The sequence below is a fragment of the Alligator mississippiensis genome, chromosome 4 (assembly GCF_030867095.1).
Source record: "Alligator mississippiensis isolate rAllMis1 chromosome 4, rAllMis1, whole genome shotgun sequence".
In the NCBI taxonomy this organism is placed as follows: Eukaryota; Metazoa; Chordata; order Crocodylia; family Alligatoridae; genus Alligator; species Alligator mississippiensis.
Window position 1 is genome coordinate 160,267,971 of NC_081827.1, and position 27,887 is coordinate 160,295,857.

The window sequence follows — 27,887 nt, forward strand, 5'->3', positions numbered from 1 at the left end:
AGCATGGGAACACTAGGGCTGTGTGAAGCATCAGGTAGTGATTCAATTTGGAGGAGATTTGGCTCGATTCAGTGGCCAAATCTCCACATCCTCGAATCAGAGGACCAATTTAAAGGTCTGAATTGATTCAAAGCTCTCCGAATCTTCGGCAAAGATTTGGACGGTGTTGATGATTCGGGTAGTCCCCGGTGGCTGCAGCTTGCTGCAGCCACTCCAAGCTGGTAAGTACTAGGGGCGAAGGAGGGGACCATGGGGGGACCCCTGCCAGACCCCAACAACTCCCCAGCTCCCTCCGACCCCCGCCCACTCCCCCAACCACCCCATGGCTGCCCCCTACTTAAAAAAAAAAAAAAAAGTCCCCGTGCTCACCGGGTGCTGCCAGGCATGGGGCGATCCCCACTGCCCCATGCTGAATGGGGGGCTCTGCACGAGCCCCCTCGACACCCCTCTGCTCCCCCGGCCCCCCCACAGCTTCCCTGCCTGCCAGGGATCCGGCCCTTTAAGAAAAAAAAAAAATGGAGAAAAGCCCTGGGACTCACTGCTCCTGGTGCAGCCTCGGGACTTCGGGGGCTCCTGCAGAGCCCCCCACATGGTGTGGGGCAGCGGGGACCACCCCCCCGCTGGCAGCAGCAGTGAGTCCCAGGGTTTCTTCAGGTTTCTTTTCTTAAAGGGCTGGAGCTGGCCCATACGGGGCACCCGTGAGGGGGCGGGCTGGTGGAGCGGAGGGGGGAGGTTTGGGGGCTCCTGCAGAGCCCCCCCCCATGCAGCGGGGGGAAGCAGGGATTGCCCCCCACCCAGCAGCACCTGCTGAACCAGTGCTTTTTTTTCCCCAAGTGCTAGGAGCTGGGGCAGGCAGGGCTGCCATTGCTGGGCTGGGCTGGGACGGGGCGGAGGGGGCGGGGGGGCCTGGCCTGGCTGATTCAGGGATTCGGCTGGTACCGAATTTCTGAATCAGATTCGACTGAATCGAATCAGGACAGTGATTCGAATCACTGAATCAAATCACTGTCCCTCAAATCAGCTGAATCTAAAACAAATCCTAGTCGCTTTGCACAGGCCTAACATTCACAGCATGTAAAAGAGTATGTAGTGCAAATCCATTGAGTTCAGGAGAGTTTCACTGGCATAAAAATTGAGAAAGAGATTGGTGAAACAGACTGAAAGAGTTTTAAACAGCTTTACTAAAAATCCCTTTCCTTCACAATTGCTTCACTTTCATTTTCCTGTGTCTTATGATGACATGACATTATTAGCTCTCCTATCCCCATAGAGTAGGAGTGTTCAACCTACAGCCCAGGGTCCAGATCCACCCCCAAAGTCATGACATCTGGCTTGCAAGGATCTCCCTGGGTCAGAAAACTTGGCAGTGAGGGAGCACTGGCACCTTTCCCCTGCTGCCAAATTTCCAGACCTGTGGAAGCCCCAAGAACTGCCATGCATGCTGCATGACAGCAGAGAGATGGGTGAGGGCTGGCAGAGGCAGCATGAGAACCAATCCTGGCATGTGGAGACCAATCCAGCCTGCTGACTGGCCTCGTACCACTCCTCCAGCCCACAGGGCCAAAATGCTGAGCACCATTGCCACAGAGCCTTCCTTGGTAGGCAGAGACTTTCTTTATCTATCTAGCTATTCCCACACCAAATCTTTGGTAAACTGAATTTAAGTTTATAATCACATGTGTCCAGTGTGAGTACCTTTTATCTTTCAAGTACATGAGCTGAAAACAGTAAGGTCCCCCAGGACTTTGAAGTACGAATTTATAAGACTCCAATAGCACGCCGCCTATGACTGTCCCACAGGCATAGGAGGATACACCCTGTATACCCTGTATAGGAGGGATCATGTTGGGAAGAAGGGCAGTGGAGTTACTCTCTGTGTGAAGGAACATTACACCTCCCTAAAAGCAAAGATTGGAAACAAAGAAGGGCGACTTGAGACCCTATGCGGCAAGATACAGGGAGCGCACGGGGAAGAAGATTTGACCATAAGAGTTTATTACAGATCTCCAAACCAAGAGGAACAGCTCGACCAGGAATTCTCTGGAGAACTGGCAGAGGCTGCACAATCTCGGAGCATGGTCATCATGGGTGACTTCAACTACCCAGACATCTTATGGGATGAGCACTCAGATAGATGAGCACTCACCGATCAATGAGCGGGGGGAGGGGGGAGGTCCCCCAGAGGTCAGTCAAAGAGCAGGGGGGGCTCCCCAGTGGCCAATCGAAGTGTGCAAAAGCAAAGTCGGAAGTCCCACCGTGGCACTTCCGGTTTTGCCGCTGCGACCCAAGTCCATCCCACCAGTTGAGAAACCCTACTCTATCTAACACAAGAAGTCTATGGGCCAACCAGGGGCAAGACACTCCTAGACTTGGTTCTGGCCAAAGGAGACGATCTAGTGAGCAACCTGAGAATTGAAGGGAAACTGGATGACAGTAAGCATGAGATGATCTCTTTTTCCATCCACTGTAAGTCTGTAAAGTAGAAATCCTTGATTTTAGGAAAGTTGACTTCCACAAGCTTAGGGGATTGGTGGTTGAGGTGGTGGGACCATAGTCCAATGAGGAAGGGGGTACAAGAAGAGTGATCGTTCCTCGAAGAAGCAATCCTAAAAGCTCAAAGAAATTCCATTCTTTTTTGTAAGAAAGGCAGCAAAAGGGCTGGGAGACCCCCTTGGCTCAACAGGGAAGTCGTGGATGTCCTGAAATTTAAACAAGAAGCCTACGAAGGATGGAAGTCAAGAATACCTACCAAAGAGGAGTACTCGGCAACAGTCTGCACCTGTAGGGAGCAGGTCAGGACAGCAAAAGCACAAATAAAATACAGATTAGCAACCAGAATCAAAGACAACAAAAAGTCCTTCTTTAGATATGTAGGAACTTGGAGAAAAAAATAAGGGAAGCATAGGACCCCTGATGAATGAAATGGGATGGCTGATACCTGACACTCAGGACAAAACAACTCCTTAGTGAAGACTTCACATTTGTATTCCATCAGTCCAAGGGTGTTAGCCTGCTTGACATGATACAGGATGATCATGGTGGGGGTGACCACCCCCCCATAGGTGGTGTAGATCTTGTGGGGGAGCACCTACAAAGGCTAAATATCTACAAGTCAGCAGGACCAGATGAACTACACCCAAGGGTGCTAAAAGAAATGGCCAAAGTCATTGCGCAACCAATGGCAAAGTTATTTGAAGACTCGTGGCGCTTGGGAGAGGTCCCAGAAGATTGGAAGAAGGCCAATGTGGTGCCTATCTTTAAGAAAGAGAGAAAGGAGGACCTGGGGAATTACAGAGCAATCAGTTTGACCTCAATCCCTGATAAAATCCTGGAGAAAATTTGTTATCAAAGAATCCATTACAGACAGGCTAGCAGAAGACAGTATCTGACAGATAGCCAACATGGCTTCATTACAGGCAGGCCATGCCAGACCAACCTCATTTCCTTCTGTGATCAGATTACTTGCCACCTGGATGGAGGAAATGAAGTTGATGTCATATACCTGGACTTCAAAAGGGCCTCTGACCTGATCTCCCACAAAGTCCTCATGAAAAAAATTGGGAAAACGTGGCCTCGACTACTTTACAGTCCAGTGGCTAGGTAACTGGCTCCATGGTAAGACTCAGAGAGTACTGATTGATGGAACCAAGTCATCATGGCAGAAGGTGACCAGTGGCATCCCTCAGGGTTCTGTACTCAGATCAGTGCTTTTCAACACGTTCATCAACAATTTGGATTTGGGCATTAAAAGTGAACTAGCAAAGTTCTCTGATGACACCAAAACTATGGGGGAGTGTGGTCACACTCGAAGACAGACTGGCAATACAGGCCAACCTGGACAAGCTTTCAAGGTGGGCAGACCTCAACCAGATGTCGTTTAATATGGAGAAAAGTGAATTGCTCCATCTGGGGAGAAGTAATTTACAACACACTTAGAGGCTCAGCAGTACTACGCTTGCTAGCACCGCATATGAATGAGACCTGGGTGTCACAATAAACAACACAATGAACATGAGCCACCAATGCAATGCTGTAACTGGCAGAGCTCATCAAACACTGGCATGCATCTACCAAGGCATCTCAAGCAAGGCTAAGGGTGTCATCCTCCCTCTCTACTCAGCCCTGGTGAGACTGCAGCTGGAGTACTGCATCCAGTTCTAGGTGCTGCACTTCAGGATGTGAAGAAGCTCGAGAGAGTCCAAAGGAGGGCCACACACGTGATTAGAAGCCTAGAGACGAGGTCATACAAGAAGAGGCTAAAAAACTTGGGACTGTTCAGTCTGGAGAAGAGAAGCTTCAGAGGGGACTTGGAGGCAGCCTATGAGTATATCAAAGGCATACATCAGGGCCTGGGGGAGCATCTATTCACCAAGGCCCACCAGGGAGGACAAGAAATAATGGGCACAAGCTGATTGAGGATTGCTTCAGGCTATCCATAAGGAAAAACTTATTTGCAAGTCGAGTGTCGAGGGTTTAGAACAGGCTCCCCCCAGAGGTAGTACAGTCATACACCCTGGTGATCTTCAAAAAGCGTCTTGACGCCCATCTTGCTGGGGTCATCTGATCACAGCAGTCTTTCCTGTCCAAGTACAGGGGGGTTGGACCTGATGATCTGTAAGGTCCCTTTCAGCCCCTAACAACGATAACTATCAACTATCAAATAGCACACTTAAAACCACTAAACTACCTTAACTCTGCCCCATCAAGATGCCAGTCTGTCACCTTGTTTTCTTTGCCTTGGAAACACTATAAACTTGAAACACAGAACACGTTTTTTCCCCATTTGTACCTAGTACACCTCTCTGATGATTTATCCATACTCAAGCCCCATAGGGTTTTGTTTTTAAATACTCTAATTCCATAATATATTTGTATGAGTCTTGAACGTAGAGCCAGATTGGTTTGTATCTAATAATCAAGCAATACGAAGGTACCATGCAAAATCCTGGGATTACAGTCAGTATATTCAAAACAGAAAAGTTACTTGCATAAATAACCTTCCTTAATTTTTTTAGCAAAGTCATTAGGTATTATTTATATATCATTAAAAATAAAAAGGCAACCAGCTTAATATTTTTGTCCTTTGCTATCAGATTTATAAGGAAACGCATATTTAGATCACTTAGGCTCTTTTTCTAGTTCTCTGTTTATATTGAACCAAGAATAATGAAGTTCTTCATCTGGGCCTAGAGATCCTAGATACTACCATACTAAATAATAATAAAGATATAAGAAGAAAATGCAAGAGATGATAAAAAATTTAAACAATAAATTGTGCGCTGAAAAAATGGTCAGAATGTTGTTTCTAATGAGATGTTTCAGTTTTTTCCTTAGAAATTTCCAAACCAAATAAAGATGTTCCTTTTTTTTTTTTTTTTTTCCAAATTGCAGGGGGGGGTTGGTTCAGCTCAGTTTTCAGAAATAAAACAAAAATTTTAAGATTATTCAATAAGAAAATGTTGCTTTGTTTTAAATTTTCACACAGAAGATTCACACAATTTTAACAGGCATCTGGGCAAGAATATGTCATTCAAAATGTTACTGTGGAAAAAAGTATTCAGGCGATTCCATTCAAATGCAAAGAAAAATGTATTGTTCGGGGCTCTTTTGTACTTACACAATATGTAGTAAAATGCAAATCATGGAATGGTGGATATTGTGTTCAATATTTTTTTTGTCTGTAGTGTACTGCCTGACAGTATGATGTGCTGCCTCTGCAAAATACAAAAGGATATTGAAATGTCATACAAGATGATCAAGTTACACTGTGTGGATTCATGTGTCACCAACTCCTCTCTTTGTGGTAGGTGTGCAGTTACCGAAAAAACCATTTTCAAAGTAGACTCTATAGAAGTCTGGTGCAAGTCTGCAACCCCAGCAAAAGTTGTTACTACCTTGGGCTGCCATTATCGATGGGGTGGTCAGCCTGGTACTTTTCAGTCAATTTCAAGGGCATCTCTGCTGCGGTGGTACTACGGCTACATTAGCAGTGGCACTTGTAATGCCACTGTAAGTGTGGGGCCATTTAAACACCCTGAAAGTCAGCTGAGCACAGCCTTTATAAATCTTTGTAAGTCTTGTCTATTCCCAGCAGAGCATGGAAGGCCTATAGATTTTCCTTTCAGAAAGTGATCTTAAAGAAATAACAGCTGAAAGTTACTTGTAATTAAAAATGGAAAATGTCAAATATCATCTTGGAAGAGACGGGTTTGTTCAATAAAATAAGTGTCACTGATTCCGACCAGCACATTTATTTCCATACCAATAACATTTCAGGCTTTGTGTTGCATCTCCAGCCATCCCTTCAAACCAGCTTTATAATACATTTTCAGCTGTAAGTCTAGGGTATGTCCTGAATTCTACTGCTCCTTGTCAAGCTATTCATCTGTTTCAGATATTTGATGAGGAAGTATCCATCATGTCTAGGGACCTACTGGCTGAAGCGGGGCTGTGCAGCAGCTCCTTTAATCTTGCAGGTTCCCCCATACACCCCCGCCCCATACACCTGCCTGCCCCCCTCCCCCCCAGTTGCTGATTAGCTGTTCCAGTTGCCCTGCTGCTTGTTGCTAACCAGCCAGGAGGCAAAAACGGTGTTATATTTAAAACCACGGTTTTCACCTCCCTGCCGATCAGGAGCAAACAGCTGAGCCCCTCTGCCACTCGGGGTGGGGCACATGCGGGGGAACCTGCAAAATTAAAGGACCTGCTGTGCAACCCACAACTGCTGTGAATTCAGTAGGCCCCTGGTCATGTCCTTGAAGCCTTCTCTCCCTAGTACTGTATTATGCTACAATTTCATAGGAGATATAGAAAAGATGTGATGTATAAACATCAATCTGTTCAGGCCCCAAAAGATGGACTGATTGATTTAACAGGACTTTTCCTTTCTCTAGCTTATCTACTAAACATTTCAGGTGGGGTTTTCTTTAATATGCATTCCCATTGAGTTGTTCCATTATATTAAGTAATGGGTGTCTGTTGCCTGGCATAAATCTGTGATTCTATATTTTGCCAGAAATGTCTTCTTGACTTAGGGGGATATCTATCTTCTCTCTCTCTCCTTTTCTGAGCAGCAACCAAAGAACATTTGGAAAAGATGCAAACAGAATTAAAAGAAGTGCTACAATCCAGGAAACCGAACATAAGCATGGTGTTACATCTTAAGTCTGAAAAATTTTTACACTCCAAGAGTGACAGTGACATCCTATCACTTGCAACTTTCCAGCATCGAACTACTATGGCTGTTGAGGATCTTATTTCTGGGTTAAATGACAATTACCCTAGGCATCTCTTCAAGAAACCTGACAAAAATAGCACAGAGCTGGAAGTCTTGCCATTTTTTAAACTGTTCAAATTTGACTTACACCTAAAAGCCTCAAATCATTTAAAACTTCCTAAAGATCAGTCAAATCTGAACTGGGCCAATTTAAGTGAACTGAAAAAACTATATCTGTTGGCAAATCTGCTAGCAACGGTGCTCCGTGAAAAACTACATGAGGCTGAAAAAGACAAGCCAAAAAAGGAAGCCAGACATGTGTCCCTGACAACACCAAACAATCACTTGAAAACCAAAAAGATTTGTAAGGACCTTGCACAGAAATGTGATGAGAAACTAACTGGATACATGGCTGCAAAGAAAACTCCTGAAGAAATAAAGGAATGTGTTGATTATATGTGGAGATGTATAAATAAAGGGGGAGATAACCAATTAAGGATGGTAAAGAGAGAGGTCCTGCAAATCAAAGGAAGCAAAGAAATGCTAGCTGTGACTTTAAATCCCTCCAGCACACTATCTGTTCTTAGGCATCATAAAGTATCTATTCCTTCCTTCAGGAAACGTTCCCTTTCAGACCTCCCTACACAGGAAACACACTTGACCGGCTCCTTTAAGGTTGAAAACGAGTCTCATGACTTAACAGGTAATATCATCGTTGTCTTGAAACACCACAATAAAACTGAAAAGGTGAAGCGTCCACCTGTTAAAGAATATGTTCCCGTTTTCTACCAACCTAGCCAGGAGAGAAATAAAAATCAATATCTCCTAGAGAATACACTTCACAGACAGAGTCCATACATGAGTCGTATGCTGAAGGAAAGTATGCAGCGCTACAAGATGAAAAGTAAAGATGATGAACTGGATAATCTATTACCCAACAAAAATCCTGTTTTCACAAGCAGGACAGCTATGGTGTTGGAAAAGCCACCAGAAGATGGAAGAAGCTTGCTAGATGGAATCTTACCTAACATCCAACAAACTGATGAAACGCGCTGGAAGCATCAGAAAGAGGAATGGAAGGATCAGAAAGAGGAATTTGATTTTCCATCTGAAATAAAAAATTCATCCCCTCCAGGTAATTACTCGATTCAAGGAGACATATTTGAAGCGGAGCTCAATAGACGATTGAGCACCCTCATCCCAAACAAAGCTGTGAGGGACCTCATCTCCCACGTGATTAGAACCCTGAAAATGGACTGTGCTGAGCCCAATGTGCAGCTGGCCTGTGCAAAGCTCATCTCTAAGACAGGCCTGCTCATGAAACTGTTCAGCGAGAGGGAAGATCTCAAAGGAAGCTCCTCTTTGTGGAGCCACTATCTCTGGGAAGTGGACAGCTCTTCCGATGAGAGAGAAAAGCAGAAGGTGGCAGGCAAGAAGCTTTCAGAGGAAGTAAGCAATGAGATAACCTGAGAAGTGTTTCCCTCTGAGCAACAGCCAGTCGAGAAAGTGACTTTCTCTCCTATTTTGTTTCTGTTTAATAGCTTTCCAAGGACTCGTCTAAATATGGCTATGGTAACAAGCTGCTGTTGGCAATATCAGTGACTGTTGTGGTAATGGCTGTTATTGCAGTGATTTGTATCATTGAGGTGAGTCAAAAAATCCATTTGTCTATTATATAAGTGGTAGCTGTAGTATACAGGAATAGTATAGTGTTCCTTTAAATCCGGGGCGGGCAATTATTTTGGGCAGAGGGCCGCTTACTAAGTTTTGGCAAGCCATCAAGGGCCGCATGACAGGCAGCCCAGGGCAGATAAATATTTTCTAAATTTTTTAGGGGCCCCACAGGCCAGATAGAATGGCCTGGCACGCCGTATCTGGGCCCCGGGCCGCATTTTGCCCACCCCTGCTTTAAATGGTCTGTGAGCCTTGTTATGGTTTTCATTATGTTTTGTGTTTTAGAAGCTGCCAAAAGCCAATCAGAGCAGATAGCTGTAGGTAGGTAGGCCTGGGTGATTTGTGTATAGCTATTAAATGCAGTGATTTGATCTGTGCCTGTGTGGTTTCTTACTTCTTAGAAAGAAGTAGCTCCTCCCTGTTCTTGCTGCCTGGCCATAGATAGGGCTGTAGTAAGGGACTAAATAAAAGGACACAGTGGTAATGGTTACAGATAGGGATCAGACCCAATTTCCACATATTTGCATTTTTTTATTATCTTGTAATCATGGTACCAGTGCACCACAACCACCTTTTGCTTCTCAGCTTATACTTTTAATGCTCTGGGGGTGGAGTCTTTCTTTTTAGTGGGTATTTGGATAGTACAGGGCCATGTACAAAGAAAAATACCATACACATAAGTAGGGCAGATTGGTCCGTGCAAGAAATTGCAAGTCAAAGTCAGTGGGACTTTTTTGCTTGAGCAAAAACTGCAGGATCAGGGCTGTGTCACCAGCATGTGTCCTGATAGTATCATCCTGTTGTGTGCACCTGACACAATCCCAGGAGGGTGTGTTCCCTGTCCCATATTTTAAGAGCCGGTTGTGTCCAGCTGTACTGGATGTACAAAACATGAGGGGATGCAGAAAAGCAATGTCTTCTAAATTCCTGGAATGCACAGGGGCAGTCCCTACAGTCTCCAGAGTATGGGGACCACTCCCTCCTACTCCCTGTCATGGGGGACAGCAAGATACCCGTGTAGGGGAAGGGATGGAAAGGAGGTCAGGCCCTGCCCCCAGTTGGCAGAAATGGTTAGGCATAGCAGAGGCAGCATGTTGTACCCCAAAAAGAGGTGTAGCCTTATTTCATGACCAACAGCTCACTGTCCCTTATGCATTCATGGTGGTAGAATACAATGAAAAAATGCCTAGCAGTTGTTGTTTCAGGGGTTTTTTCTCCCCCTCTTCCTATACAGGTTTGTTCCCAAAGATCTGCAGCAGCATCTCAGTCAAAAAATAAATCACAACCAAGATGGTAATTATTGTCTTTCTTCCATACCACTGTTGTATAACGCAGATAAGTGTTTTTCTTTAGATAGTACTTAGTGTTGCAAACGTTGTACATTGGAGATTCCAAAGACACTCATGTGGACATGCTTAAAAAACTGCTCTACATTTAGCAAACAGAAGAGAGACTCAGTGAGAGATCTCAACAGCTGACTACCAAGTTTGAGGATTCAGCAAAAGTCCAACCAGCACACCACAGGTTGCTCTTCTCCATGTTTCTTGGTTGGCTAAATGCAGGTGGCTGTTATACCATTAGTTGCAGATGTTTATTGCTGTTGTTCATTCTCAGGCCCACCTACCTGCTGATAATAGACCAGTTTGTCCTGGACTCCATTGCAGCTCCCACCTATTTGAATTGATTGATATGCTCTGTCATCCCTATTTCCCATCTCTATTTGGGAGGAAACTATTCTTTTTCATGAATGTCTATACGATCAGTGTAATGCCCAGTGATGCCACTTCTAGATTGGGTTACAGGAGAATTTTAATTTAACCTGACAAATAAATTAGCAGACTCCTTGGCCCCTTGCATTGCCTCTGCACCCTGAGAGTCCAGGGTTTATCTAATAGGATTTTTGTGGGAGCCACTTGTTAACAGACTGACAGCCCATCAGTACTCAGAGCTTCCCTTGCCGCTGGGTGTCCTCCTCTGTCTTGAATGCCTGAGAGGACATGTCTAAAGTCTTCCACTCTTGCACTCAGGAATACTGTTTATTCTGTCTGTCAGTTTTGTTTCAGCATCATTACTAACAGGGGCCCTAAGGAATATTACTTATCTCTGTTGTACAGCATTAAAATGAAGGGAACTTGAAATAAGTTTTCTGGGCTCATCACCCTATTGCTTGTGGCATATCTCATTACCTGGATTAGCTTTTGTGACCCCTTTGCTCCTCTGGGTCTTTTGCTTGTATGCCTCTCACAACACTCCCCCTTCCCTTCCCCGCACCCTCTCCCTCCTGCCTTTTGTACTCTAATCAGTCATTCTGCTCTCTGCTGTCCTGTCACAGCATCTAATGAAGTGAACTTGGGTTTGTGAAAGCTTGTGCTTTCTCTATGTATCTTATTTAGTTAGTCTATATAGGTGCGCATCTATACTGCCTTGTGCCATATTGAACATCACTGGAATCACGAGGGCCAAGCAAGTCTGTGGTATTAGTACTTTCTTCCTTAAGCATCATTGCAGAGCCTTAGTCTTACTAATCACATCCGCTCAATCCTAACACTATTTTCCTGTGGCACTATACATGTGTACAGGAGCTCTGTTGGCAAGCTGAATGATACAGCCCAGCATCTCATGTTCACAAGAGGGACCAACCTGTCTACAGAGTCCTGCAAAAAATCCATATGCATGAACCCTGATACTGTCTGCACTCCTGCAGAGGTTTTCCATGTTTCTGGTCTCTGGTGGGATAGATGGCAGGGCTGGTTCCCCAGGGCAGCAGTGTCAGGAGCGGCTTCTCATCTCCTTCTCTTGCTCCATCTTTGTGTTCTCCATTTCTGCTTCCTTGGACCTAGCACTTCTTCCTGTACTCCTATCTGCTTCACTTCAGATTCCCTCTATTTCTCTGCCCTGTTTTACCTCTCTTCTCCCTCCTACCCCAAAACACAAGCTGCTTTGCCACAAGGTGGGAAACAGGCACAGGGCTTCTGATCTTCCTAGTGGAGGATCTTCCCGAGGGAAAGTGCCAGAAACAAATGGATGGGAGAACAGAATTGTCTGCTCCACTCCCTTGACTCTCACTCTCTTCAGCTTCACTCACCCAGCCCTCCTTTAGTCTCTTGGCCCCTGTTCCCAACGCTACTATACCCTTCCCGCCAAAAAAATGTAAAAAGATAATTTCAAAAGTCTTCAGGTTTCAGGCAACCCCTGACTCTATAATGACCAGAGCCAGTGCCATAGCAAGGGGAGGGGGGCAGCCAGCAGGGCAACCACCCCAGATGCCAAAGCGAAGGGGCACCAAGGGGCAGTGCCCAGCCGGGGAAGGACATGGGACAGAGCCGTGAGCTTCTTGTTTGCGGGGGGGGCTGTGGGGAGGGTGGCTCCCACTGCTACATGCACTCTTGGGCAAGCATGGGGGGAGCAGGGCATGTGCCCCCTGGATCTGTGCACAGGGCAAGGATGGGCTGCTGCTGCGGGCTTTGCCTCGAGCACCAAATTTCCTTGCCATGGCACTGACCAAGGCAACAAAGTCATGGTTTGCATAGGAGTCTTCTGTAAAGCGCGTAAGTAACAACAACAGAGGAGGACACACTGCTACTAGAGCAGACACTGGGCCAATCCACAGTTCATATAAATCCCAAGTTGATATAGGTTACTACAAAAAGGTTAGCTATCGGCTGAAAGGCCGCTGGGAACAAGCAGGCTTGACTGCTGTCTCATGCCAGTGTAACAAAACAAAAAAGAAAGGAATATAGTGCTACTGAGATGTCTTTTTTCCCAGGCCCTGGCTGAGCTGTGCAGATTATCAGAGGATATCTCTGTAGAGCTAATGAGGTTGTTTGCCCTCACTATGGCAATTAGAATGTGGGTCTAGAATCCTATGGCTATGATGGCTAGGAGCTTTCTTTTGATTTCCAGACAAAAATTATTTGTGGCCTATTTAGCCACATTTGATCTTATCCCAGCATTGTCCTTTAGCTCAAATAGCCCATCTTTTGTTGTGTTCCAACTGTCCTCTTTTTTAAGTCCCAACAATACTTAAAAGGACATAGCTGCAGGAAGGGCCCCTGTTGTCATGTGTAGCCCAACCTTGGTCATACTGGTTTGTAAATGTACTGAGAGGCAAATTCTTTGAGAACAAAGACACATGGAGGCTTTCCACCCCCATACTTTGCTTTTACTTAAAATCCATTAAATCCAAAAGCTTCACAAGAGCTTGAGCAACCAAACCAGGTGCTGACTCTTGTCAGAGCAGCAATCAGGCAGGACAGTGCTTAGACAGCATTTTCCCAAAATTAGTTATAATTAATAATTTGCTTTTCTCCCCCCAAGGTCCTTTCAGAAACTCTCACAAGGCAGTCAGAGAAAAAGCACACCTGAAATGGTAACAAAAGATGGATATTTAAAGCCCCTGTTCCTTAATTGTACTTACTCACTTAGTTGACAATACGGCATGGCATCATTTGGTTTGCTGTGTTTTTTCAGATCTCTAAGGCACCAAATCTTGCAAATATGGATAAACCACTTTGGCTTAGAGATATGTATCTGCCACTGGATGCTGTACATAAAAAATCCATGGCAAGGAAATTATATGATGAAGGTTCCTCAGGTGAAGAAGAAATTTTCAACAAGGCTTATTTAAGGTAAATTAAATACTAGCAAAACCTAAACTTAGCACGCTGTTTTCCATTAATGCACTAGTTCTTTAGACACTAGGATACAGTGGATACTAGGATATAGACACTAGGATACAGTTCGACTCTTCCCTTGGTGACTCCACATCACACTATCCTAGAATGTGTCCCACAATGCACTGGGAATGCCTGCCAACCTTGGGACAGCTACATAAGGCTAAGATTGCACAGAACTAGGTGTCTTTGCACTGCTTCCAGGGCCTGCTCTCAAAATCAGACTAGGTGCCCCTCCTTGTGTGTAGTGCAGAGATCCCACAGGCTAGGAGTGAGAACAATATAAGAGTGAGCCCAACTGCTCAAATCTCCCTGCACATTCCTTTCCCAATGCCAGGGAGTGGAACAAAGACACTTTCCTATGATTAGGGAGATGGGATGGTGGATGTGGTATAGAGCTGCTAGTGCTGCAGTCTTTCAAATGTTTCCACCCAGCTGTGCTCCCCTCTGCTCACAGTAGAGGTGGCAGAACCCAGGGCTCTGGTTCATTCCCAATAGCATAAATCATTTTCATTTTAAGTTTGTCATTTTAACGTGTTCATTGCATGGAATAACTTGGTCTATGGCACTGGGCTTTCATCTTCCCTTCTAAGCAACTAAGCACCAATCAGAAACATTTTTTATGAGTTTCATAGAATCCTAGAAAGTTAGGGCTGGAAGGGACCTCAGGGGGTCACATCTAGTCCATCCCCTGCTCAAAGCAAGACTACCCCCGCCAAAGCTTTGTCTATCTGGGTTTTGCAAACCCCCAAGAATGGATCTTCCACCACCTCTCTTGGTAACCTGTTCATGTTTTACTACCCTCCTAGTGAGAAAATTCTTCCTAATATCTAACCTAAACTTCCCTTGCTGCAACTTGAGACCATTGCTCCTTGTTATATCATCTGCCACCACTGAGAACAGTCTAGCTCCATCCTCTTTCAAACCCCCCTTTAGGTAGTTGAGGACTGCTATTAAGTCTCATCTCAGTCGTCTCTTCTCTAGACTAAATAAGCCCAGTTCCCCCAGTCTTTCCTTATAAGTCATGTCCCTCAGCTCCATCACCATTTTTGCCCCTCACCATGTTTCCTCACCAGCTTCCTCTACGGGTTATAATAACAAGTAACTGAGATAACAAATGTATGCATGTGCAGTTGATATGTTACTCCAGTGTTCAGCCCCCAAGTTTGGAAGACTCTGAAATCACTCTCCTACTCTCTTATTCTAAAAAAGCCCTTGCAGAGCTTTTTGCCTGTGTATATAGTAGAGAGATGATAAAGCTAAACTCACAGCTCTAGTAACAGCATTAATTCTACCTTAGCATCTTCCTAAATTAAATGGACAGCTACAAGTTCATCACTAGAAGAGGTAGTTTATAGCCTCCTATAGTGATGCTACCAAATCATACTCATATTTAGGTAATAGGAAGAAAATATTGTTACTTACATGAAAATCCAATTTTTCCTGTAGTTGAAAAAAATCTTTTAATTTCTTTTTTTTTAATTCAGGAAAGAAACTGAGCAGTCATCTGACAACGAAAGCTACTAATTATATTTCTGTGACTATACCATATATCAAGAATACTGTGTTATAAAGTTGTTTTATATTATCCAGATAAAAACAAAATATTATCTTCAGAATATACTACTAAATCCTTGAATATACTATTAAATATATTATTAAATACATTTCACAGATTAAGCGCGAGATTTGTGCTAACTGAAATATACCCAGGGAGCTGGGTTGTACCAAAAGTGTCAAACCCTTTCCCACTAATCCCACTCCCTCAGCTCCCCACACAAAATCACAGCACTAAAATGTCATTTGCCATGCTCATACTCATTGTTCTGTTTGCTTCTGTGTTATATCAATTTCCCCTACTTTATCTCCATACCACTTTTAGGAGATGAATGGGTAAATACATAGTTTATTTTATAAATGGGAAAACAGCAAGGAAAGTGAAGGGACTTGCATGATACTGGGTCTGTCTACACAAGACGCTTTACTGTACAGTAGAGCAGTTTACTGCGCAGTAATCATGCATGTCTACATGTACACGTTTACTGCTCAGTAAACTGCACTAATTGCGAGTAAATTTGCTATCTGCAAATGCAAGTAGCAAATTTACTTGCAAGTAGTTACTGTGCAGTAGCGCTCATAGATGCCTGGCCGAGCAATGTACTCCTGGTCAGTCAGACAGTAGGAGGCAGGAGACTGCTTCTTGCCCCCAGGAGCTGCCTGGCAGGTTTTGCTGCCAGAGCCCGGGTGGGTCTATGTCCCCCTGCCCCAAAACGCTGGCTTGCATCCATAGATGCTTCTCAAGCAAATCTCAGGGCGTCATTCTCCTGTTGTACTTGGCCTTGGTGAGGCTGCAGCTGGAGTATTGCATCCAGTTTTGGGCTCCACAATTCAAAAAGGTTGTGGAGAAGCTTGAGAGAGTCCAGAGAAGAGCCACACACGTGATCAGAGATCAGGAAAAGAGACCTTACGGCAACAGGCTGAGAGTTATGGGGCTCTTCAGCCTGGAAAAGCGCAGGCTCAGGGGCAATCCGGTGGCCACCTATAAGTTTATCAAGGGTGTTCACCAGGATCTGGGTGAGCGATTGTTCACCAGAGTGCCCCAAGGGATGACAAGGTTGAACGGTTACAAACTCCTGCAAGAGCATTTCAGGCTGGACATAAGGAAGAATTTCTTTACTGTCTGAGCCCCCAAGGTCTGGAATTGCCTGCCATCGGAGGTGGTTCAAGCACCTACTCTGAACGCCTTCAAGAGAAAATTGGATGTTTATCTTGCTGGGATCCTGTGACCCCAACTGACTTCCTGCCCCTGGGGCAGGGGGCTGGACTCGATGATCTTCTGAGGTCCCTTCCAGCCCTAATGTCTATGAAATCTATGAAATCTATGAGTTCCCAGGCCCCGCTCTGAGATCAGGATCGGGGACCAGGAGCTGGGAGTTCCTTATCTCCCCACCCCGGCTTCGCCACTGAGATCAGGAAGCTGGGGTCTGGGATATCCTTATCTTTCAGTGTCAGCAACGCAGTTGCAAAGCTGGCGGGGCGATAAGGATCTTCCAGCCCTGGCTCCGTGATTGGGGAGCAGGGGTAGGGAACTCCCTACTGGCAGAGTCTGAAGACTCTGTTCCCTGCCCAACTCTGATCGTAGAGCTGGATGGGAGAACAGGTGCAGGGCTGGGCAGGGAACAGACATGCAAGTTGAGGGGCCACATATAGACAAAGCCCCCCAATTCCCAGTTTTAGGCATATTACTACAGACCACAATGCCAAAGTCTAATGAATCTCCCCAGCAACTCTCCTCTGACTTTTGCTGCACTTGTCTGTCCTCAGCATTTCTGGAAATCAGTGGTGGGGCAGCTCAGTTTGGACACTCAGAGAAAGAAGACACATGCAGCTAGGCCTGGGTTCCCCAAGGAGCTCAACATGTAACATTACTTCCATGTGAATGCAGGGATTTGCCTGGGAGTACAGCATAGGGGGAGGCACACGTTGTGTTTCTGCTTTAACAATTAGTTCCTCTAGCATTTGCCAACCTTTGTCTTGGCCCCACAGCCAGAACTTTTACTCCTGCTATTAAGCATCTCCAGAGAGAATCTAGAGATCAAATTTGTTCATGCTCAAAGCACCTTCTGTGGCACTTTCACTGACTGGAAGACTTTAGCTGCCTCCCAGCAGCCAGAAATTACACGTAGACACTTGCCTGCCTTTTGCTGGCTGCCAGGGACAATTCCATACTGCACTTTTTATGCTCAGCAGCACATTTGGTGACCACAGCTAGAAGTACAGGGATCTGAACGTGCCTTGCAGTTTGGTGGTGACAGCTGCTATGTGCTGACTGAGCCTTTTCAGTTACCGCTACTGCTCCCTTGCTCAATCTCAGCCTGGCTGCCCTCACAACAGCTGAAATTTTTCCAATTTAAGAAGTCCAGGAAAAGGAAGATGCATCAGGAAAATGCCCTCTACAGAACTGACAAAGTTTTAAAATGAATTGTGCAAGGCAAGGATTCCTTAGGATGATGTCTTTTATTGGACCAACTGTACAGTTATTGGACCAACTGTAGAGCTGGACAAGCTTTCAAAGGCAAGGCATTCTTCATCAGATCTGACCAGAAGAGATCACAAGCCAAGCACAGCATTGTAAAAACCAACTATGGGAAGGGGTGAGAGAAATTTCCAGGGGTAGAATCACAGAAAATTAGCGTTGGAAGGGACCTCAGGAGGTCATCTAGTCCAACCCCTGCTTAAAGGAGGACTGTCCCCAACTACATCATCCCAGCCAAGGTTTTGTCTAGCCGGGTCTTAAAAACCTCCAACGATGGAGATTCCACCACCGCCCTGGGTAACGTATTCCAGTGCTCTACCACCCTCCTAGTGAGAAAGCTCTTCTTAATATCTAACCTAAACTTCCTTTGCTGCAACTTGAGACCGTTTTTCTGAAATCTGCCACCACTGAGAACAGCCTACTTCCATCCTCTTCGGTACCACACTTTGGGTAGCTGAAAGCTGCTATTAAATCCCCTCTCAGTTTTCTCTTCTCTAGACTAAATAAGGCCAGTTCTCTCAGCCACACCTCATAAGTCATGTGTCCCAGGCCGCTAACCATTTTCATTGCCCTCTGCAGGACTCTCCAATTTGTCTACATCATTTCTGTAGCGGGGGGCCCAAAACTGGATGCTACTCCAGATGCGGCCTCACCAGTGCTGAACAGAAGGGAAGAATCACTTCCCTTGATTTGCTGGCAATGCTCCGACTAATGCAGCCCAGTATGCTGTTAGCCTTCTTGGCAACAAGGGCATACTGGTGGATAATATTCAGTTTATTGTCCACTGTAACCCCCAGGTCCTTTACTTCAGAGCTGCTGCTTAGCCAGTTGGTCCCCAGCCTGTATCAGTGAATGGGATTGTTCAGTCCTACGTGGATTGAAAAAAAAGGCTCCAGGACCAACCCCTGGGACACTCCACTTGATACTGGCTGCCAACTACACATTAAAGCCATTGACTACTACCCTCTAAGCCTAGTGATCTAGCCAGTTTTCTATCAACCTTACAGATCATTTAACCAACCTGTACACTTCCTTAGCTTGCTTACAAGAATGTTGTGGAAGACGATATCAAAAGGCTTGGTAAAGTTTAAGGTATGTCATGTCCACTGCTCCTTCCCACATCCACAGAGCCAATCATCTCATCACAGAAGGCAATGAGGTTGGTCAGGCATGACTTGCCCTTGGTGAATCCATGCCGACTGTTCCTAGTCACCTCCTTCTCCTCCAAAGGTTCTTAGAAATGGATTCCTTGAGGACCTGCTCCATGATTTTTCCGGGGACTAAGTTGAGGCTGACCAGTCTATAGTTCCCTGGATCCTCCTTCCCTTTCTTAAAGATGGGCACTATATTTGCCCTTTTCCAGTCTTCTGGGACCTCTTGCAATTAGCATGAGCTTTCAAAGATGATGGCCAGAGGCTCTGCAATCACATTGGCTAATTCCTTCAGCATCCCATCCAGCCCCATACACTTGTGCATGTCCAGATTTTCTAAATAGCCCCATACCTGTATTTTTGCCACAGTTGGCTGCTTACCTCCTTCCAAAACTGTGCTGCCAGGTGTACTAGTCTGGGAGCTGACCTTGCCTGTGAAGACTGAGGCGAAAAAGGCATCAAGTACTTCAGCCTTTTCCTCATCGTCTGTCACTAGGCTGCCTCCCTGATTTAGTAATAGACCCACAATTTCCCTGATCTTCCTCTTGTTGCTAACATACTTGTAGAAACCCTTCTTATTACCTTTCATGGCCCTTGCCAACTGAAACTCCAGTAGTGCTTTGGCCTTCCTGATTTCATCCCCGCATGCCTGAGCAATACTGTTATACCCCTCCCTAGTTGTTTGTCCAAGTTTCCACTTCCTATCAGCTTCCTTTTTGTGTTTTAGCTCACTGAAGGGTAGCAGGCATACAATTGGCAGAACAAAAGCAGCTCATCACAGCGAGATCACGGTCTATCAAAAAGAGACGAGGGTCTTCCTCACCTTTCACGTGTGGAAATGTGTCACCCTAAGAAATCCTGGCATAATTTATGGACCATCATGACTACACAATCATTAAGATAACACGTGTCATGATTTCAGTTACACAAAGTGGTGAGTTTGGGGTGGGGGGAACACACATGTGAATTCTCCTAATATTTTCAGCCAACTCCCCTTTGCACCCTTGTGCAGCATCAAGGCCAGAAACAACCACTCTGATCAACTGGTCTGCTCTTTGGACAGCACAAGGCTGAGACTTCCCCCCTCAGATTCCTGGGCCAGCCCAGGCCCTTTGGGGTTGAGATGGCGCTTGTCTTTTCAAAAGAGAGCTGCCCTGGATTCAAAGATTCAAGCATCAGCAAACCTCCCATATCCCCACGCAGTCTGCTCCATAGCAAATGACCCACCCTGCCGAATCCTGGTTGGGGCAGGAGAGTTGTACAGGGAAAGCAACCTTTTAGACCTGAAGCATCCTTGTTAGACTCGAGGCACCCCTCAGAAGTTGCTGCCTCTCCACTTCCATAGGGTTTTTTGATGGCGGCAAAATAACGGAGCAAGTCTTCGGTCTGAAAGCCGCCTTTGCGACAGGCGCCAACATTTTTGCCATGACGGAGGCCTGCTGGACGCCTGCGGGTTTGTCTCACGAGTAGCCCACGGGTGTCGGTAGCCAGCCCCGCTCGCAGCGCCCGCCGCACGCACCCGGGCAGGGGCTCAAATCAGCCCAGCCCGGCCCAGCCCAGCAATGCTCCGGGGGGCGGCACCGGAGGCCCGCCCCGCCACGCCCCGCCCCGCCCCGCGCGCTGCCGGGCTCTGCGCTGCTCTGGGCACTGAATGCGCGACAGCCCGGGCGGCCCCGCCCCCCCTGCGCGAGCTCAGCCAGTGGCGCCGACCAGCCGCCGGGCGGGAGCGGGCTCGGCGGAGCCCGGAGCCCGGAGCCCGGGCCCCGCCAGCCAGGGGGCGGGGCTCTGCGCCCAGGCCCCGCCCCGCCCGCCGGTCACGTGGGGACAGAGGTCTGCGCTTCCGGATGCCCACGCCGAGCCGGTGAGTGCCGCTAGCCCCGACTGCTGCTCTGCTTTCTGCTTCTCGCCTTGTGCCCCCACACCGTCTGCTGCGCTGCTCCCTGCTCTGTGCTGCTTGTCTGTTCTGCTCTCTGTTTCCTTTCCTGTGCCTCTGCCCCACCTGCTGCTCTGCTTTCTGCTCCCTGCCCTGTACCCCCTGCCCAATCTGCCGGGCTCTCTGCTCCCTACCCTGTGTGCCTCCTGCCTGCTCTGCTTTCTGCTCCCTGCGCTATGCCCCCGGCCTGCTGCTCCGCTTTCTGCTCTCTGCCCGGTGTGCTGCCTGCCTGCCTCATTTGCAGCTCTGCTTTCTGCTCCCTGCCTAATCTTGTGTTTCCTGGTAACTTTGTTGTCGCCTCTCCCATCAGCCGAATGTGCAGGACTCCTTTTCTCTTTCACAAGCGGCAAATTACTAGCAAGCTTAGAGTGACCCGGTTTCAAATCCTGAACTTTGCTGTGAGAGGAAAAGCTGTGGGGACAGCAGTCTGAGTGATAGTCGAGGAGTCAGCTCTTCTCTCGGCTTTTCTCAGCATTTACTTCTTTTCTGTGGGTTACTGGTTCCTTTCTCCCCTCCCCCTGCCTCTCTCTCTCTCTCTCCTGTTGGAGATGGCACTGGGAGTCTTCCTTCTTTTAGGGCTCCAGGGCTGATGACCTGAGAAGCGTTGTTTCAGAAGAGGAGAGGAGTGAGTTTCCTTTGCAGGCCTGGTGGTGCACAAAAGAACCGTGGGCCACGCAGAACCACCGCTGTGCCAAGCTGCCCAGTGATGCTTTGAGTGGGGCACTGCTTTGTTGGCTCATGGATGTTGCTGATCTCTGCATTACCTTGCAGAGCTGAGCTGGTGGAGCAGTGGGGAAGAGCCACCTTCCCTGCCAGGAGCTCCCTCTTTCCTCCATTGCCCTCTGCAGTTAATTTGCTGAAGCTGCTCTGCCAGCAAGTCCACCCCACTCCTAACCCAAGGGCAGGAGTCTGGAGAGGCTAGGTGTTCCCTTGCAAGGGACTCTTTCCTTCTCTTTGCTTAGGATGCATTCGGTAGAGATTGACCTTCCATTTTGTGTGGTGTTACCTGGCTTGTGCTCCATGAGATGCCAGGAGATGGCTCTGCAGGTGAACAGTCCTCCTCTGCTTTTTGCTCCACCCATCATCCAAGTGGAGCTGTGCAATTTGTGGGGTGGAGAGAATAAGTGGCCTCCAACTCATCACAGATGTAATTGTGTAGCTTATTGCCCAGTGATCTTACTGCCTTTGCAAAGCCCTGTTCTCTCTCTCTCTGATGTGAGCCTTTCAGTTCAGAAATCCTGCTGCTTATAGGAAAAAGCCTCTGAGAGGGACTTTGTTAAGAAGGAAAGCTCAGAGGCCCAATATCTTGCCTGCAGGACTGGTTTGTAGTGGAGTCAGTTAACTCTGAGACCCCTGCTCAGAGAAGTTGAGTCTCTTTTCTCATTCCCCATGAGCACTAAAGCCTTTCAAGTGAGCATTTCTCCATACCTGGAAGCTCCTGTTTTTTTGGAGTTTATGGTCTTTATTCTTGTTCTTTTCAAAGTCATTGAGAGCATCTGGGAGGCAGGAGAGGAACTGAATTGGCAGGTAAGTCTTGAAGGAAGGCAGTGGTCTGTTGATATTCTCAAGGCTCTCGGGGAGTGAAACTCGAGTGGCACCTGGGTGGGGAGCCTCTTCCTTCTCTGGGGAGCAGCAGCATAAGAGCCTGGTCAGAAACCTGCATTGTCATTCCCTCCTCACCCACACACACACTTCACTCCAGAGCCAAAGGCCGTCCTTCCTTCACTCTTCTGGGCCAGCAGTGCAGCATCAGATGCCAGTAGCTTCTAATGCTCTGTTGCATTTGCTCTGGCAGAAAAGAGAAAATGGGTCTCATAAATTATGAGGGTAGTATGACGGTTTGCTAAAATGGATTGAAGCAGATTGAGACAGTCCTTCCCTCCGTAGGTGGAATTTCAACATATTCAGGTTCATGATAAGTGGTTCCCACAGTACATACTTACCTCCGTGTGGGACAAGAACAAGGTACCTTCTGTCTTGCTGTCAGACTTCCTGATTTGCACAGGCACTTTTGTGTGGACGATTTTATCTTGGAGAAGGTGAGGCTGCTGTGGCGATTCAGTTGATGTGGACGCCTGATGAAGGGTGACATTTTACTCTAATGCACACATGCAGTTTGGTAGAGGTGGAGCTGGATCTGCCTCTGGGTCCCATGTCGGTCACTGCAAGCATACGTACTCTACTGAGGAGTTGTATAGCGAGTGTACAAGAGGCTGAGCACACGCATGTGCACACACTTTTGTAGTTTCACAGTTTACTTGCCCTTCTATTTATTTTTCTGCATGAGAAAATTCTACGTTTAAAATAGTTGTTAAAGCTGGGCAGCTTCTCTCACAAGTCAGGAAATGAATTTAAGCTTAAGCAACTCACCTCAACTCTACTTCCTTTTGCCATTTGTATCGTAGCATGGTCATTTATTTTTCTGATAATACAATCTAAATTCTCAGCTTGGTTAGCTAACCTGTAACATCATCAAAGAAAATCCTCATTCCAGTAGTTCTAGTTTCATGCATTCCAGTAGTTCTTTATTTTTATCTTCACATCACTCTGGAAATGCATCTAAATCTAATAGATGCTCATTTTCACAATTTTTTTTCTAGTCTAAATTGGTTCTTTTCTTTGTGCTGCAGGGCCAATGTGAGATCACAGGAAGTCTTCAGTTGCAGCCTTAGCTGTCGTTGTTGCAAATTACATATTAGCTGAATGCATAATGTTCTGAAAAAAACGTGTCTTTTACTTTGTTTGAGAAATGTGTGGTTGTGTAATGGGAGGGCACTGTTAAATGTTTAGCCTCTTATTTGTATTTCCTCATTGCTGTGCAATCCTGGAAGAAGAGTATGTGGAGTGCGTCAAGCATACAGGTGGAGGCAGGTAGGTTGTCTGATTGGGATGGACCAGGAGTGCACACAATGGCAGTTGCAGGCTCTTAAGCTGAAATTGCTGCTTATGCTAGTAGCTACAAGTAATTTTTTTTTTTTTTGCTTGCTCCCATGCATGTTATTACCTGGACTAGCTTTTATAACCCTTATATCCTGCAATGGGTTAACTGCTTTGTTGATTCCTTTTGATCTCTTTTTAACCCACCTTCAGTTTTCTCAGCTGTGCCCCCTTCTATCCTTTCCTCCTCCTTTTCCTATCTTATGTATTTAAAGTACTTTTTTCTTTTCTATTTTGTACCTCTGCTTTCACATAAATTCATAGCATCTCATTAAGTAGGCTGTAGTTTTTAAATTAGTCTTTAAGGTAACACTCTGCTCTGCCTTCTACCATGCTTGTCAGTAATGGGTCATTTTGGTATTCTGGCCTGTGTTGATGACCTTAAGCAATGACATGAATATTGCCTGCTCAGCTTGAGGCCAGTCACTGACTTTGGAACATTTCTGGGGTGGAGTTTCCTTCCCAACAAGGGTGCACAACACACTCCCCAAAAGAGAGCCTTACTTCTTCCCCTTCCCAGGCTGCAGACAAAGCCCATGAACTGTAAATAGGCTGTAGATCTAATAAAAGATATCAGATTCACCCAAAGAACCTTGTCTGCTCATGATTGCTAGGGAAGATGAGGAGGGAACTTTTCTCTGGATGCTTCTTAGCATAGGGAAAAGCATACTGTGGAAGCCAGGAAGCCCTTGCTCAAGTCTCATTTCTTCCTTTAACTGGTGCTTGATATTTCTGCACACATTTATTTTGCAACCTTTTTTCTGCAAGCAAGATCTTGCACTCCTACTCTAGGAGAGAGAGATGTGTGTAATTTATGCATTTTAGAAATAAGAGGTAAGACGTTGATTGCACAAGGTCGTTTCTAGGAGAACTGGGAGCAGAACACAGGTCTGTAATTGTCATTCACTTCAGCAGTGCCACCTTTCAGCAGTGTGTTTGGCTGTCCTGCCTGTAGCTGCTGCTCTAGCTTTCTGATTCCAAAACTTGATTCTCTGTGTGGCACTTGTTCAGCACCTAGTTAGCTGCCTGGTCCAGAGGATTTCCATGTGAAGTAGATCAGCCTAGTAGAGTCCCTAGCAGGCTTTAGGAAGTCTATTTCCTCCCTTTTCAAGGTACAGAAATCTCTGCTTGGGGTAGGGGCTTAGAGTTCTCTTTGGTTATATTTTTAGGTAGGATTGTAAAAGCAATTCTGATTTTGGTGGAAGAGCAATCATGGAGATTGTATTGACAACCTCTGATCCCACGTTATGCTGCAAACAGAGAAGCAAGGTGGGCCGAGAGCTGGAAAGAGATGCTTGGTCTGGTCCTCCTGTAGCTTCCTTTAATCTTTGAAGGATAACTTCCTAGGTGCTCATGCTTGGAAAATGACTGTCTTTCCAGGCTTTGAGTCACTGATTAGTACTGTCATCACTGGTTATTGTTTTCCATTTGAAACCTGTGAGTAGCAACTTGTCATTGATGTGGTTTAAAACAGGGAAGATGTTTTTCGAAAAGATCCAGAGTCCTGTTTTAAAAAAGATGTTTCCTGGAGAGAGCCTGGCTCATTTTTTGATACAGTTTTTAACTAATTTCTAAGAAATATACAGTCAGATAAGCCTATATTTTGGGATTCTGAAGCCAATTTGGACCTGTTAATCTGCGATTCCTTTGTACGTGTCTGACGTTGGTCTCCTTGTTCTAAGGTAAGTGAAGCAAGAAGAGCTGTTCTCAGTTTTGTTTTTCTTGTCCGATACTAGCTGCCCGGGCCTGACTGAGCAGTTGTTGAGCATTTATGGTTTCAGGGAAATCACATGACAGTTTTCGGAGTAGATTTGTTTAAGCATGTATACCCCATCTTCCTGTCTCTTATGTACTTTACCTTAAATCAGATCAAAAGTAGCAATTGTCCAGGGAATTAATTGCATCCCCTTTGTAGCATTTTAATTGGTTTCCTGTCCGGCTTGCAAACTGCCATGGGCCATGTTAGCAACAGGTTTTCCAAGATGTTTTGTCTCTGTTTTTTTTTTCAGAAAGATTTCTGCTAAATGAAAGCTGCCTCTGTGTTACTGATCTGGCACATGTCCCACTGTTGTGTAGGCAGGAAAATGCTGTATCAACAGAAATAATATAGTTTCAGTTATGAAAGAGTAACTGTGTTGTGGAGTATTGTGTTGACGAATTTGTCATTGTGGTAACACAGACTTCTTCTAAATGGCAGGTCATGAGCATTTCCCTTCATGAGCCTTCTGTCTGATGAACGGACTGTGTGAGAAGATGTTAATCAAAGGGTTTGCATTGCCTAAGCATATGTCATGGTCTTTGTAGACCAGTGATTCTCAATCAGGGTACCTTGAGATTTTTTTCAAGGGTGCTGTGTAAGGTTAGCAGTGTTAGATGTGCAAACGTGATTTGCATGAAAAAACAGATTTCAAATAGGAATCTGTAGGGTTAAATCCATTCTGCGCTGTTGTGATCTTTCTGAATTCTTTGCAACAGAAGAATTCTGTTATTTCTGAGCACTCAAAGTGAACGAAAACTTAGGGCTAGCATTTTTTTTTAAGGGTTGCCTCAAGTCTAAAAAGGTTGAGAACTACTTGTTGAAGAGGAGCAAACATCAATTTCAATAGCTTGTAATCAGATATAGTAGGTCTCAATCAAGTCATCTAATTTGATTGATCACAGTAAAATATTGGAGGGATCTCCATGGCAAGCCAGCTGGAAGTTCTTGGACTAAAATCTTAGGGCTTAAAGCAGGGCTCTTAGAGGACAGTACCATTGTGCTTTTTCCTTCTGCAGGTAAAACCATTCCCCTTGGTTTTTATCAGGAGAGAGATCCTGAGCAACACCAAGACAAAAGTCTCCCTCCACCCAAGAGAGAGAGACTCCCCATTTCCACTACACCTCATTTCTCTGCAGAACCAGAAATTGTATTTGTTTTTTATTCTGCAGGGCAGAGATGTCAGCTTCCTGATGGGGGGTGGGGGGAGGAATTTTTTAAAAATTTAAATGATTAAAGTTTCTGAGGATGGAGGGAACAATTACTAGTGTAAATTAAACTGTGTTCCTCCTAGCAGGATTACATCACCTGTTTCACTTTGAATCTTTCTCTGATCACTTCTATTTCTGCAAGGGAAGAAGGTTGTAGATCTGATGGCATGCTAGCATGCCCAGGCAAGGGTAGTATTGGTGAAGTGTCCAGCACACTGGAGCTTGCGAACGCTGTTGCAGTACAAATAATAAAACAGTGCCAACTATCTTATTATGGGTTTTTCTATTCCTGCTGCCATTTAGGCATTCTCTTCATGTGTTTTTTGTTGTGTTCCACCCCCCCCCATCAGAAATAAACTGTAACAGACTAAGTATATATGGGACAGAGGTTGAAGCACTTGTGATCACTGCATGCAGCCTTTTTTGATTGCAAAATAAAGCATTTAGGAAATCTTATGACAAGGGTGTGGTAGAGGCAACGATTATTTGGGAAGTCCTGACCAGCTTGGAATTAGTCCAGAGTTTTTTCCATTGGGGTTTTCCATCTACTTTTTGGACAGGACTCTTCATATCCAGACTGAACTATCTGCTTTCATAGTAGCAGTTTGGTGTAGGATGCTTTTGGATTCTAACCAGTTCCACTCTAAGACATAGTTAATTGTAGAAGTTGGCTGCCTGCAAAATGAACCTTTGCCTCTCTTGACTAATGCAGAAAAAGGGCTACAGAGATTATCAAGTTGAATTTGGACAATCTAATAGCAATCTCTAGATCAGTCCTGACCTTATTTGAACCAGCTGTCTTGCTGTGAAGGCTTTTAGACAAATGCTGAATATAATCCTCACATCTCATTTGCATGTAGCTGCCTGTTGTGTTGCAGGTGTCTTGTAGATGAGCAGATTTCTTAAAAATTACAATGTTCTCATTTTGTCTTGCCATAGGTGTCATGTCCTCACTGAGTTAAGTTGCACCAGGAGTAGAAATGCATTCCGGCCACACAGATGAAAATGTACCTGATCCCAAGAAAGTTATACAGGTAAGTAAGGCTTGCTAGTTTTGTCACGTATAATGTAATCACAGAGGTTCTGCCTGTGCATCTTATTTCACTTGTTGAATCGCTATTCTACCAAAAGTATGCCTTTTTGCTGATAAATTCCATTCACGTTGGAAGAGTTTGCCAAATTTGCTATAATGGTGTAACACCCTGGCAATCCTTTCTGGTACAGGCTAGGTTCTAGGCTGAGCTCTCCATGAATGTTTGTCCTAGGATACAAGCACTTGTTCCTGGTTGTGGAAGTATTG

At 45.6% G+C, this 27,887-nt stretch overlaps 2 protein-coding genes across 5 annotated transcripts in view; both read left to right on the forward strand.

Moving 5' to 3' along the window:
* LOC102572720 (leucine-rich repeat-containing protein 37A3) overlaps positions 1 to 15,215 on the forward strand; it is a 40,364-nt gene extending 25,149 nt beyond the window's left edge. Inside the window, exons 8-14 of one of the 2 annotated variants that reach the window (XM_019475832.2) lie at positions 5,685 to 5,803; positions 7,074 to 8,665; positions 8,758 to 8,862; positions 10,125 to 10,183; positions 13,208 to 13,259; positions 13,361 to 13,518; positions 15,051 to 15,215. In XM_019475832.2, the coding sequence (XP_019331377.1) occupies positions 5,685 to 5,803; positions 7,074 to 8,665; positions 8,758 to 8,862; positions 10,125 to 10,183; positions 13,208 to 13,259; positions 13,361 to 13,518; positions 15,051 to 15,090 (2,125 nt within the window). In that variant the 3' untranslated portion in view covers positions 15,091 to 15,215. The remainder of the gene's footprint in view (positions 1 to 5,684; positions 5,804 to 7,073; positions 8,666 to 8,757; positions 8,863 to 10,124; positions 10,184 to 13,207; positions 13,260 to 13,360; positions 13,519 to 15,050) is intronic. The other variant, XM_019475837.2, reaches the window with a different exon arrangement.
* Positions 15,216 to 20,528: 5,313 nt separating this feature from the next.
* The window catches only part of PLEKHM1 (pleckstrin homology and RUN domain containing M1), a 47,096-nt gene continuing 39,737 nt past the window's right edge, over positions 20,529 to 27,887 (forward strand). Inside the window, exons 1-2 of one of the 3 annotated variants that reach the window (XM_014601342.3) lie at positions 20,529 to 20,611; positions 27,527 to 27,621. In XM_014601342.3, the coding sequence (XP_014456828.2) occupies positions 27,568 to 27,621 (54 nt within the window). In that variant the 5' untranslated portion in view covers positions 20,529 to 20,611; positions 27,527 to 27,567. Of the gene's footprint in view, positions 20,612 to 20,639; positions 23,555 to 23,579; positions 25,303 to 27,526; positions 27,622 to 27,887 lie in introns of those variants that run through there. The other 2 variants (XM_019475852.2, XM_019475840.2) reach the window with 2 other exon arrangements.